Below are 11,304 nucleotides of genomic sequence, written 5' to 3'. Positions count from 1 at the left end.
TTCCGAGAACGAACCTTGTCTGTTTAGGATAAAGTTCGCCCCCTACCGGGAAGAGAACCCGTGACCTAGGCAGGTGCTCTACCTTCCAAGTTAAGAAGTAGCTGGATTCACCCTTATTTTCTGTATGAACTTTAGGAGTCACTGGGGGAAGTGTTACCAATATGGATCCCCTGTTTGAACTTACATACCTACAGGGGAGAGAGCTTGTTGGAACTACTAGGGGAAATGTTACCAATATGGATCCCCTGTTTGAACTTACCTACAGGGGAGAGAGTTTGGCATACTATTGGAACTACTAGAGGAAATGTTACTCATATTGGTCGGAGGGGTGGGAGGGGAAGATGATGAGCAAGATATGCTTCTCCTCCTGAAAGCAAAGAGAAAAAAAATCATTATTAGTTTGGGGTGCACTCAAGCTCGTGAGGATATTTGGGGTGCACTCAGCCCCGTGAGATCGGGTTTATGGCAAAGTGAATTTAAAATCAGTTTAACTCTCGAATTAAGCAATCTTAATGTTGATAGAGGGACCTGCAACTGCTAACGATACTGTCTTATCGTTCCGAAATCCGAGAGCGAAGAGAGAAGGAAGAAATTATAGGAGCCGTTCCGAGAACGAACCTTATCCCCTCAGCATAAATTCCGCCCCGGGTGGGAATTGAAGCCGCTACGTAGCGCTTACAAGCTTGGAGTTTGGGGCCCAGGGACCCGGATAGCCTGTGGACGCCCCTGTATGAAGCACATTCTGCAAAAGCTGCATGAAGATTGTTTTAGCCGGGAATAATAAAAATGTATGAGAATTCCAAGATGTGAGTGCGACAGAGAGAAATGGTAAGGAGAGGGAGAGGGAGAGGGAGAGGGAGAGAGAGAGAGAGAGAGAGAGACGAAAGATGAAAAGTGGGATACAAAGATAAGAGTGCAACAGAGAGAAATGACAAAGAAAGAAAGAGAGAGAGAGAGAGAACGGATTAAAGTGAAAGATTAGATGTGTAGGAAGAAAAAGGAGAGACAAAAGGAAGATGAATATAGAACAGAGAAAGAACGAAAAAAGAAGAGAGAGTTATGAAAGAGAGGAGAAAGGGAGAGGGAGAGAGAGAGACTTAGAAGGAGAGAGGGAGGACGAGAGAAAGAGGGAGACAAAGTAAGCGGAAAGGAGAGAGGAGGAGAAAGAGCCAGACGAAGATAGTGGGGATAAGGGGAAAGAGAGGAAAGAAAACATAGAGAGAGACTGACCCAGAATATGGAGGGAGGGAGGGAGGGAGGGAGGGAGAGAGAGAGAGAACCCTTTTTGAAGCTCTGAAGAATCTTGTTTGAAGTTTTGAGAAATCCGCATAGTGAAATGAAGTAGGTAAGTACAAAGTTTTAAAACTTTTAGCACACTTGCTATTTTGAAACCTACAAACGAACTAAGGTCTTAATGGAGATACGAGTATGTTTTTTCAACCTATTGACCATCAGGTATTAGCTAAACCTGACAGGTGGACCTTTTCAGCCGTACCTGTCAGGTCTACCTGATAGGGTGCGGCTGGCCTTAGTGGGTATCACAACTAGGTTTGGAGACGGGAATTATGCCTGTATCCCTGACACGGAAACTAAATAAAAACAACTAGGATTCCACACTGGAGGTCCCGTGTTTAATTCCCGCTGGGTCCAAGTTTTTTTTCTACATTATCTTGGTATATCGGTTTGATTGAAATTGGAGCGATTTTTTTCCTTTTGGATTTCCCATGGTTTCGTACAAGCTTAATAACCCGACTTTTAGAGCTGTTTGCTCCTGCACCCTACACCTAAGCCTTAAAGTGGACTTCTTATCGTTCTGAAATAGAAGAGAGAAGGAAGACAGGATAGGTGAAAGCCAGCCGTTCCGAGAATGATGTTGTAGCAGTAGCAGCAGATCAGTCAACATCTCCAATAGATTCCACGGTTGGAATGAGATCAAGGAGGGTGGCAGCTTGCGTTGGGTTTTCCCAGAGGTCTATCGGGGTTCCGAGAATGAACATTATCTGTTTAGGATCAAGTTTTCCCGGGCGGGAATTGAACCCGCAACCTAGCATTTATAAAACAAACCTGTGAGCAAAGAGAAGCATCCTCATGGAAATGTCCGCGAACAAAATCACAATACTCCTTGGTAGTAATACGACAAGTAGCATGAATACCAATACAACATGGATGTCCTGGGGGGAAAACAAATGTCGTAGACGTGAAAAATAAAATTATGAGTAAGTAGCCTCTGTGGCCGAGTAGGTATCACACTTGGCTTACACTCCGTAGGCCCCGGGTTCGAAGTTTTTACGGCTCTGTGCTTAAAGTTCGGGTTTACCTGCGGCCCGCCAATGTTCAACAAATATCAAAAATGGCCCTCTATACATTTTGAGTTTGACATGCCTGATCTAAAGGGACGGGTCGATGCACAAAGCATCTCCACCAAATTCTGTCGTATTTTTATCATTATCAATTTTCCCCCATCTTCCTTGTTTTTTCTCAATATCTGCTTTAATAATATCTACACAACGGTGTCTAGGTCTTCCTCTTGGTCTTACTCCCTCCATTCCCATTTTATACATTTTCCTCGGTAATCTCTTGTCGTCCATTCGCCTCATGTGTCCATACCACCTCAGTTTTCTCTTCTAAACTATCCACGGGTAACATCTTTCTTATCTCTGTATTTCTCACTCGATCTCTTCTAGTTTTCATTTCCGCCGCCTGCATTCTGCTTGTATTGAATAGGTACATTTATTGACCTAGATATTAATAGGGTTCACTTACCCCGCATGTAGGAAGAGAGATGTCCACAGCCTGTAGAATTGATCCGGACTATCTACATTGTAGAATGGTATCATACCACATACGTTGTCCAGACATGATACCTGTTGATATATGGAAAGAAATTAGTAACCACAGAAAGAACAAACTTCGATCTCTAAACCTTAAGCCGGCCACACACTAACAGGTAGACCTGTCAAGTACGCCTGTTAGGTCTACCTGATAATCTGTGTGCTCATCAGGTCTACCTGATAATGTGTGTGTGTGCTCATCAGGTCGTCTGATCGAGAGTGCGTTTTATTATACCGATAAGGGACAGTTCTCCCTAATCGGGATCGTAATCTGGTTTTAAAATTTGGCCCTTTTAAAATCAAGACTAGAGCCCGTTCTCCCTTCATTCCCAATATAAGGTTTAAGTCACCCATTCATTTATTGGCCTTGCTCGGCGTAGCTTAACAAAATATCTCTTTGTAAGAAAAAAGAAAAGGGAATTCAAAGGATCCAGATTCTTGACTCCATCGAATCCCTATTCGTTGGATTAAAAAAAGCCTTCAAGTTTTCCCCGGGCGGGAATCGAACCCGCGACCTAGCGTTTATAAGGCAAATCTCACGAGTTTTATCTGTTACTAGTGGTTGACCCCTCCTTTGAACGGGATTAGCGCGGCGCAAGAAGCAGCGACCATTTTGAATCGGTTATTATTTACCTGTGAGCAAAGAGAAGCATCCTCATGGAAATGTCCGCGAACGAAATCACAATACTCCTTGGTAGTAATACGACAAGTAGCATGAATACCAATACAACATGGATGTCCTGGGGAAAAACAAATGTCGTAGACGTGAAAAATAAAATTATGAGTAAGTAGCTTCTGTGGCCGAGTAGGTATCACACTTGGCTTGTTGGATATACTATTGGCCATGCTACGGCGCAGACACTTACTGAACAGTCTTGTTGCGAGCTTTGAACGCAGCCCGAGTCGTCGTTCCGGATACAACAGGCAGTCTCTCGTTCTTTCTCTCTCCCGCGGTCGATTTCCTTCTGAATCTTCACATCTTTCCGCATACAGGGTGCGAACTTTGGAGTTCGGGTTGCACTCAGCCTCGTGAGGACAAGTGAGTAGCTACTTTAATCGAGTAGCGACCAGTGGTGGAATAATACAAAGTCTTAATTTACCATTTGGCTTCTCAACACATACTAAATTTGATACCCACTCACCTGCCTCACAGGGTGTAATGATACCCTTTTCTACATATTCATTCAAGGTGGATTTTAATTTTTCTTTGATTTTGAATGGCACCTGATAAATATGATGATTGAAACCCACATACTGTGATACCCACAAAGTTGTGAAAAAGCTCTCTGCTTTAACAGAAAGATTTATGATGGTCTCTTCAAAATAAATTGATCTCTAGGGCAAGGTAAGCCTAGACCCTTGACAAATGGAGTGTGCCTGAAGGCATGTGATGTGTTCCAATCCACTCGACCCCATTGGCGGGTTCACTATATTCTACTTGCTGCAATGAAAGACTTGTTACAAGGACCTGCGAACGTAAAACAAGGTAGAACGTTAGAATCAAATTAAAATAAAATCTGGTGTTAACAGGATACGACTTTCTATTACGTTCATGTTACCTAGAATAGCTATAGAAAGTGCCTGCCTTATAAGCGCTAGGTCATGGGTGCGGCGAGAAGATACACAATACTTCCCATTTAGGTGTTGGGTCAACACGAGAACACCAGAAAGTTGTTGTTGGTGTTGTTTGCAAATGTCGGGTTATTTGACTACTATGTCATTTTACCTCTGGCTTCCCAATATTTACCTACAATGTCATTGCTGGTTTCCAAGGCAGGATAGGAGTTCAGAAAAGAACAAAATTGTTAATAAATACCTACCCCATTGAAATTACCTTATTTATACTGTCGGCTAAGACTAAAAAGTCCCATTATGCCATTTTGGTTTTTCCCATTTTGAAAACAAACCAAGAAACAAACAAAAAGCATGTCTTATCGACATTTTCTTTGTCATTAGTCTCGTTAGTTTGAACACTTGAAAAAAATAGAACTGATTTTGGGGTTGAAATAATAGAGAGTTGAAATAATGGAAGTTGAAATAATCGAGGTTCTACTGTAGGTATAAGATAAGGTTTTTGGAGAGGCTTCATAGAAGGAACTGTAACAACGGAGGTCTTATCGTCCCAAAATTGAAAAGAGAAGCAGGACAGGATAGGAGAAGGCCAGCCGTTCCGAGAACGAACCTTATTTGTTTAAGAGTTTAAGATAAAGTTCGCCTAAAAATAAATAAATAAACAATATTAACTTAAAGCCATCAATCAGACTAGAATTTTTTTATCATGGAATAAATTTTTATTATTAACTAGTTTATTAAAGAACCCATCCACACTTTTGATCAACATAAATTATCTGTGAAGATAGAAGGACTCGGATCAAAATCTAAAGGTGTGTCCTCACATAGTCGACCGGCCGCTAATTCACATCGATCGACTCGACAGCCGTCGACTATGTGTGGACACACCTTAAAGTCCTGAGAACAGCGAACTCGAACTTTTTATCTTCCTGAGAACCGCTAACTCCTTTTTTTTCGGCAAAGTCACGACTTTGTTCCAAAGAGATGCCGAGAGTGATGGACGGTCTTTTTTTTTCGAACTTTTTATCTTCCTGAGAACCGCTAACTCCTTTTTTTTCGGCAAAGTCACGACTTTGTTCCAAAGAGATGCCGAGAGTGATGGATGGTCTTTTTTTTTTTCTTTTTTTCCGCCCCGGGCGGGAATCGAACCCGCGGCCTAGCGCTTACAAGGCAGACGCACTACCAACTAAGCTAACTAGGCTGGCAGTGATGGTTTTTTATAGGCTAAAATGGACTTAAATAAAAGGTACTTACGTACACTAATACGAGTACTTACGTCAGCTCTGTATGGAACAAATATTGCACTGGCTAGGTTGCCCCCTATCCCGGAGCCGAAATAAATGATGGCGATACGAAACGATCCAGTCAACTTCTCCAGATCTCTCATCAGAATGAACTGAACTATCACTGAGATCACCAGATGAATCACTCTGTAATAATAAGGAAAATGATAGTGATTAGTTCATTTTCTAGGCTAGGGTATTAATTTGCCACGGAGGTGCAGTGGTCAAGACGATCGCATTGTAATCAGGAGGGCGTAGGTTCAATGCCGGGGGAGGAAATCAGGTGGTTCCCAAAACTTTTTTGAGGGGGAGAAAGAAATGGAGAAGAGGAGAACTGGAGGAAAGAAAGACAGAGACAAGGAGGGAGAGAGGAATAATAATAATGCTTATTCATACTTCTCGCATGGGACTGAAAGTAGGCTACTACTATTATTGTGGTCAAATTCTCAAATTATATTGAGGATAAAATTCCATACCTCGGCTGGGATTGAAACCGGCTACTACTATTATTGTGGTCAAATTCTCAAATTGTATTGAGGATAAAATTCCATACCTCGGCTGGGATTGAACCCATGAACCCACCCAAAAAGGAAGGAAGGGGTATAATGAAAAGGAGAAGAGAGAAAAGAGAGGGGAGGGTAGGGTAGGGGAGAATGAAAAGAAGAGAGGGAGGGGAAAGAGTAGAGAGAGAGGAGGAGGGGAGAGGGGAGAGGGAGAGAAAGAAAGAGAATGAGGAGAGAGAGGGGAGGAAATAATAAGAAGAAATATGAATTGGATAAAGAGAGAGGGAGGAAAGGGAGAGAGTAAAAAAAAAGAACGGAGAAATAATCAAAGAAACACATTTCCTAAGGCTAAAGAAAACCAGATTAGAGGAAGAAATATAAAATGTTTGGACACAAAATAAACGATTGAAAATGAGCACAGTCAACTACAAGATATAAAATAAAAGGAACATAAAAAAAATCTTCGAAAACACATAAAATGCGGAAAATAAGAACAGAGTAAACGAGAAATAAACAGGAATAAGAAAAATACTACGGGAGCTAGATAAACAATAAAATATAGTTCACAATAAGGAAGATTTAGGGTCAATGACCTATATTAGAGATGAAAAAAAAAGTGAGTGAGTTGTGAAAAAGAACAACTCTTTTCAGTGGACAACTCATGAGTCAGATCCTAAAGCATGTAAGTCACTCTTCAACTCCCAAGAGGCATACTTACCTAAGAATTCAAGATCTGACTCACTGAGTAGTTCACCGAAAAGAGTAGTTCTTTTAACTCACAATAATTTTATGAATGTGTTCAATACATTAAAGTGTCGGGCCTTTTGATTTTCTCTTGAGTGTGCATTTGTTCTCTCTACTCTTTATTCCTTTGTATAAATTCCTTTTCTCTCTCTCTACCTCTTCAATATTTGTGTCACGATTAACATGTATTTCTCTGTAAAACATTGATTTTCGTAAGTATTCTACCTATCTACTTAAAAAATAAATCGATATTTTATTCGAAAAATTTCAGTTTTCTTTTTCTTTCTTTCTCAAATTTCTTTCCTCTCTAAGTTCAAGATTGTTCCAGTGATTACAGTTTGTTCGACTATTTTGGTCTTTTATAATATGTAAATAGTAAATAGGTATGAGTATTACCACAACCTACTGTACCTAGTGAGCATTAAAATTTTAAGTATACATAATATTTGATTATTACGTTAGTACAACAGTATGAAAGTTTCCACAACTCTGTATTTTTTAAGCCAAATTTAGCCATAATAAATAACCTTTCTCTCTCTCTCCCTCCCTCTTTTTCTCCCTCTCACTCCAATCAGAAGACCGTCAAATAGAACGTACTAGGGTATTAATCCTGTATATAGATGAAGATATACTGGCACAAGAGAAAGCAAAAACCATAGAGTTAAGAATTCCGTGGTCCTTTGAGGCCGAAACGAACAAAAAAAAACTTGGTTCCCAGATTTGCGAGAGTCAGTGGCCAGTTGGTTCCCGGGTTTGTGAGAATCTAAGTACCACTTGGTTCCTGCACTGAAATTGGTGCCTGATTTATTATTTACCTCTCGCTATTCTGATCTCATCTCCAATACCTATATGGGCATTGGCTGAGATCCCGGGCGGGGTTTGGAATTTCGTCATCAACATTGTAGGAATCCCTTTACCCCAGCAGTGGCTACTACTAATTATTACATAACGGTACTAAGTAGGTACAAAAAGGTGACATTTTGGACTTTTTTTTTTTTTTAAGTATAGGTACTGAACACATAAATGCATTGAGCTAATGACCGTATATTAATGGGGGTTCACATCCCATACTTTTTCCGATATACATATTCACTTACCCCGCATGTAGGAAGAGAGATGTCCACAGCCTGTAGAATTGATCCGGACTATCTACATTGTAGAATGGTATCATACCACATACGTTGTCCAGACATGATACCTGTTGATATATGAGAGGAAATCAGCAATTACTTGTCAGTTTTCTTATTAGGTGGATATTATTATATTTTCAAGATTTTTTTTTTATTATTATTATTTTTTGCGTAACAGATAAGTGGTACATGGTTCTCTGGACAAAATTTGCACCACCATTTTCGAGTTCCTGGTAAAAAGGCCTTTAATTTGATATTGTATAGGTCGACCAGGTTTGGATAAGTCCTTCTATATGGGGACAGACTGACAGAGTCACAGACAGACGACACCGAGGCGAATACAATAGCCCGTCCACTATACCTTTTTTTATTACTATCGTGATAATAAAGGAAGGACGGGCTAAAAAGCATAAACCTTATCTGTTCAGGATAAAAGGTTTTTTATTTTTGTCTGAACACTGTTCACAGTGGTAGAAGATAGGGATTCCAAAGAGAGAAGTAAAAAATATATCTTTGTAAGAAAAATGAAAGGGAATTCTTGACTCCATCGAATCCCTATTCGTTGGATTGAAAAAACTACTACATAAGAAAATGATGACAAAATGAATAAAATAAAGGTGAATAACATTGGGAAAATAAATAAAGAAGTAAAACAAACAACAAGTAAATAGCAGTAGAATAATAAATAAAATAAAGGAGAATAACATTAGAAAAATAAATAAGTAAACAACAAGAGTAAATAACAGTAGAAAACTAATCAAAATAAAATGACGAAGTTTTTATGAACTACGAACTCTCGAGTGCAAGGCGAATACGTTACCGTTGGATTATCGTCTCCTAGATCCGTCAGTTGATTCCGGGAAGGTATTAGAAACAGTAGGGAGAGAAAGAGAAACATCGGGTACGGTCAATGCAAATGTCGAAGGAATAAAGTTATGTAGGTACATATTTATGTCGTTTTGAAGAGCTTCTTCTTCTTCTTCTTCTTCTTCTTCTTCTTCTTCTTCTTCTTCTTTCTTCTTCCTTCTTCTTCTTCTTCTTGCTGTGGTATATGCAATATAGGAGTAGATAACTTGAGGAATTAAGAGGAAAAAACCATCTCAGATGTTATTACATATTTAGCTTAGGTGGTGCTAATCTTATGTACAAACATTTATCAAAATAAAATGCAAATTTATTCAATTCTTCTTCTTCGACTTTTCCCGTGTTCAGACGGGGTCGGCATTTTTCGTCGGCCTCTCTCTCAATCAGCTCTAGGATGATTGCTTTGGCAATCAACTTTTGCCATTTCTTTAGCAAGGGGAAATTTCAGGCTGGTATACTCCCTATACCAGCCCACAGCCAGACTAAGCTGGTCTACTCCCTGTTTCATGTCCCCCAGCCAGACAAATTAGGCCATTGCCACGAAGAAGTTTTATCGAAACACATTTATCTACCCATTTTTTGTGCCTACATTTGAGATTACACTTTGGAACCCTTTATGCATTACTGTTGTAAAACATTGCCCCTCCCTACTAGGGCTCACAAAAGTATCCCGCCTGGAATTTCAAACCCTGTTACAAGGCCTTGGAAGAGTAAGGACATACTATGACAGAGTTGGATATACTATCGCCGAGTTGGCCATGCTACGGCGCACATTTATCTACCCATTTTTTGTGCCTACATTTGAGATTACACTTTGGAACCCTTTATGCATTACTGTTGTAAAACATTGCCCCTCCTTACTAGGGCTCAAAAAAGTATTCCCGCCTGGAATTTCAAACCCTGTTACAAGGCCTTGGAAGAGTAAGGACATACTATGGCCGAGTTGGCCATGCTACGGCACAGACACTTACTGAACAGTCTTGTTGCGAGCTTTGAACGCAGAAAAGTATCCCGCCTGGAATTTCAAACCCTGTTATAAGGCCTTGGGAGAGTAAGGACATACTATGACAGAGTTGGATATACTATTGGCCATGCTACGGCGCAGACACTTACTGAACAGTCTTGTTGCGAGCTTTGAACGCAGCCCGAGTCGTCGTTCCGAATGCAACAGGCAGTCTCTCGTTCTTTCTCTCTCCCGCGGTCGATTTCCTTCTGAATCTTCACATCTTTCCGCATGCACGGTGCGAACTTAGCTCCTAAATGTATTAGATCCGCCTGTGAACCGAGAGGACAATAGATCAGTTGCGCTTACTTGGGTGATGTTTCAAAGTCAAAGAGCAGGAAAAATAAAGAAGAACCGAACGGATTTTTTCTTTTTCTTCTACGACTTCTAGATACCGAGATAAATCGATTTAAAAAATACCGGTAAATCGTGAAGTTTGACGTCACGACATACGCTCCCGTAGGTGCTGACGTCATAATTCATGACTTCCGCTTCGTTTGATTGTGCGCAAGCGTTTCTGCGCATTTTGACGTGAAATCTGACGTCACAACTATTTGAACTTTTTCATTAGAACAGCAATTAAAAATTGAATTTTCGACCTTTTAAAGTTACTTTTTCGGAGTTTAGACGTCAGATTTGGATTTTTCACAACATTTTACGTAGGAATCGACCTTTTATTAATAACATTTTCCCAATTCCAACTCCTCTATTGGGATTAATTCACTAGCTTCTGTGGCAGGGACGTATCCAGGAGTTTGTCGAGGAGGGGCGGGCGAGAGTCCAAACAGAGGGGTGTATGCTCCAATTTTTTGGAGTTTTGTAAAATGTAAATGTAAATGCAGTTTCTTTGTGTTATTATGTCACAACTTTGGTGCTCACTGCAGTTCATCGGTTCAAGTAAGGGGGGGGGGGGGGATTTTATGAATGCACTGTATTGTGTTAACTGGAACTTACTTTTTCACAGCATCAGTTCTGGAGACGGGCTGCGCGTAGCGGCGCCCGGCGGTCACGTGTTGCACCTCCTGCGCGGTCACCGGCATGGAGACTTGCTGCTGCAGGCGCAACCGCTTGGGGCGGCCAAACGCCTCGGCAGGCAGGGGAGGAAGACTACTGGAGGGAAGGGGCTCGTCCGAGGGCTTGCTGGGGCCGGGGGGCGGCGCCCCACTGGGGTCCATGGCAGACGAGGAGGACAGAGAGGAGGGCGGGGAGCCACTGTGGGGAGAAGAAGAGGGGCAGTTAGATTAATTCCATTGGTAATTTTGCTGTTTTGATGTAAACCCTTTTTTTGCTGTTTGTTAAACCCATAAAATGTATTATACTGGTGAACCCATTAAATACACGAGACCTTGGACAAAGGGACTTTTTAGTCTCATT

General features: G+C 40.9%; 2 protein-coding genes across 2 annotated transcripts; both read right to left on the bottom strand.

Moving 5' to 3' along the window:
* Positions 1–2,759: 2,759 nt before the first annotated feature.
* On the bottom strand, positions 2,760–8,129 carry LOC113471545 (inactive rhomboid protein 1-like). The gene is made up of 5 exons (XM_026830776.1): positions 8,031–8,129; positions 5,680–5,833; positions 4,287–4,299; positions 3,465–3,571; positions 2,760–2,864 (listed from the first exon to the last, which is right to left on the bottom strand). Exons 1-5 carry the CDS (start codon positions 8,102–8,104, stop codon positions 2,760–2,762), a joined length of 453 nt encoding a protein of 150 aa, XP_026686577.1. The 5' UTR covers positions 8,105–8,129.
* Positions 8,130–8,764: 635 nt separating this feature from the next.
* On the bottom strand, positions 8,765–10,204 carry LOC113471544 (inactive rhomboid protein 1-like). The gene is made up of 2 exons (XM_026830775.1): positions 10,041–10,204; positions 8,765–8,937 (listed from the first exon to the last, which is right to left on the bottom strand). The coding sequence occupies exons 1-2, from the start codon at positions 10,161–10,163 to the stop codon at positions 8,821–8,823; spliced, it is 240 nt and encodes a 79-aa protein (XP_026686576.1). The 5' UTR covers positions 10,164–10,204; the 3' UTR covers positions 8,765–8,820.
* Between the last annotated feature and the right edge of the window lie 1,100 nt (positions 10,205–11,304).

Source organism: Diaphorina citri, unplaced genomic scaffold (assembly GCF_000475195.1).
Source record: "Diaphorina citri unplaced genomic scaffold, Diaci psyllid genome assembly version 1.1 scaffold2601, whole genome shotgun sequence".
NCBI lineage: Eukaryota > Metazoa > Arthropoda > Insecta > Hemiptera > Psyllidae > Diaphorina > Diaphorina citri.
The sequence above is the reverse complement of the archived record's forward strand: the minus strand, read 5'-3'. Positions and strand labels throughout refer to the sequence as shown.

What these genes read in the sequence shown, in the direction of transcription:
- LOC113471545 (XM_026830776.1), bottom strand. Translation starts at nt 8,104, where the DNA reads ATGATACCATTCTACAATGTAGATAGTCCGGATCAATTCTACAGGCTG. An exon ending in TCTCTCTTCCTACATGCGGG is followed by an intron (nt 5,834 to 8,030) that starts GTAAGTGAATAT and finishes TTATTATTACAG; the next exon opens with AGTGATTCATCTGGTGATCT. An exon ending in ATGCTTCTCTTTGCTCACAG is followed by an intron (nt 2,865 to 3,464) that starts GTAAATAATAAC and finishes ATATATCAACAG; the next exon opens with GTATCATGTCTGGACAACGT.
- LOC113471544 (XM_026830775.1), bottom strand. Translation starts at nt 10,163, where the DNA reads ATGCGGAAAGATGTGAAGATTCAGAAGGAAATCGACCGCGGGAGAGAG. An exon ending in GCTCGCAACAAGACTGTTCA is followed by an intron (nt 8,938 to 10,040) that starts GTAAGTGTCTGC and finishes CTCTCCCTACTG; the next exon opens with TTTCTAATACCTTCCCGGAA.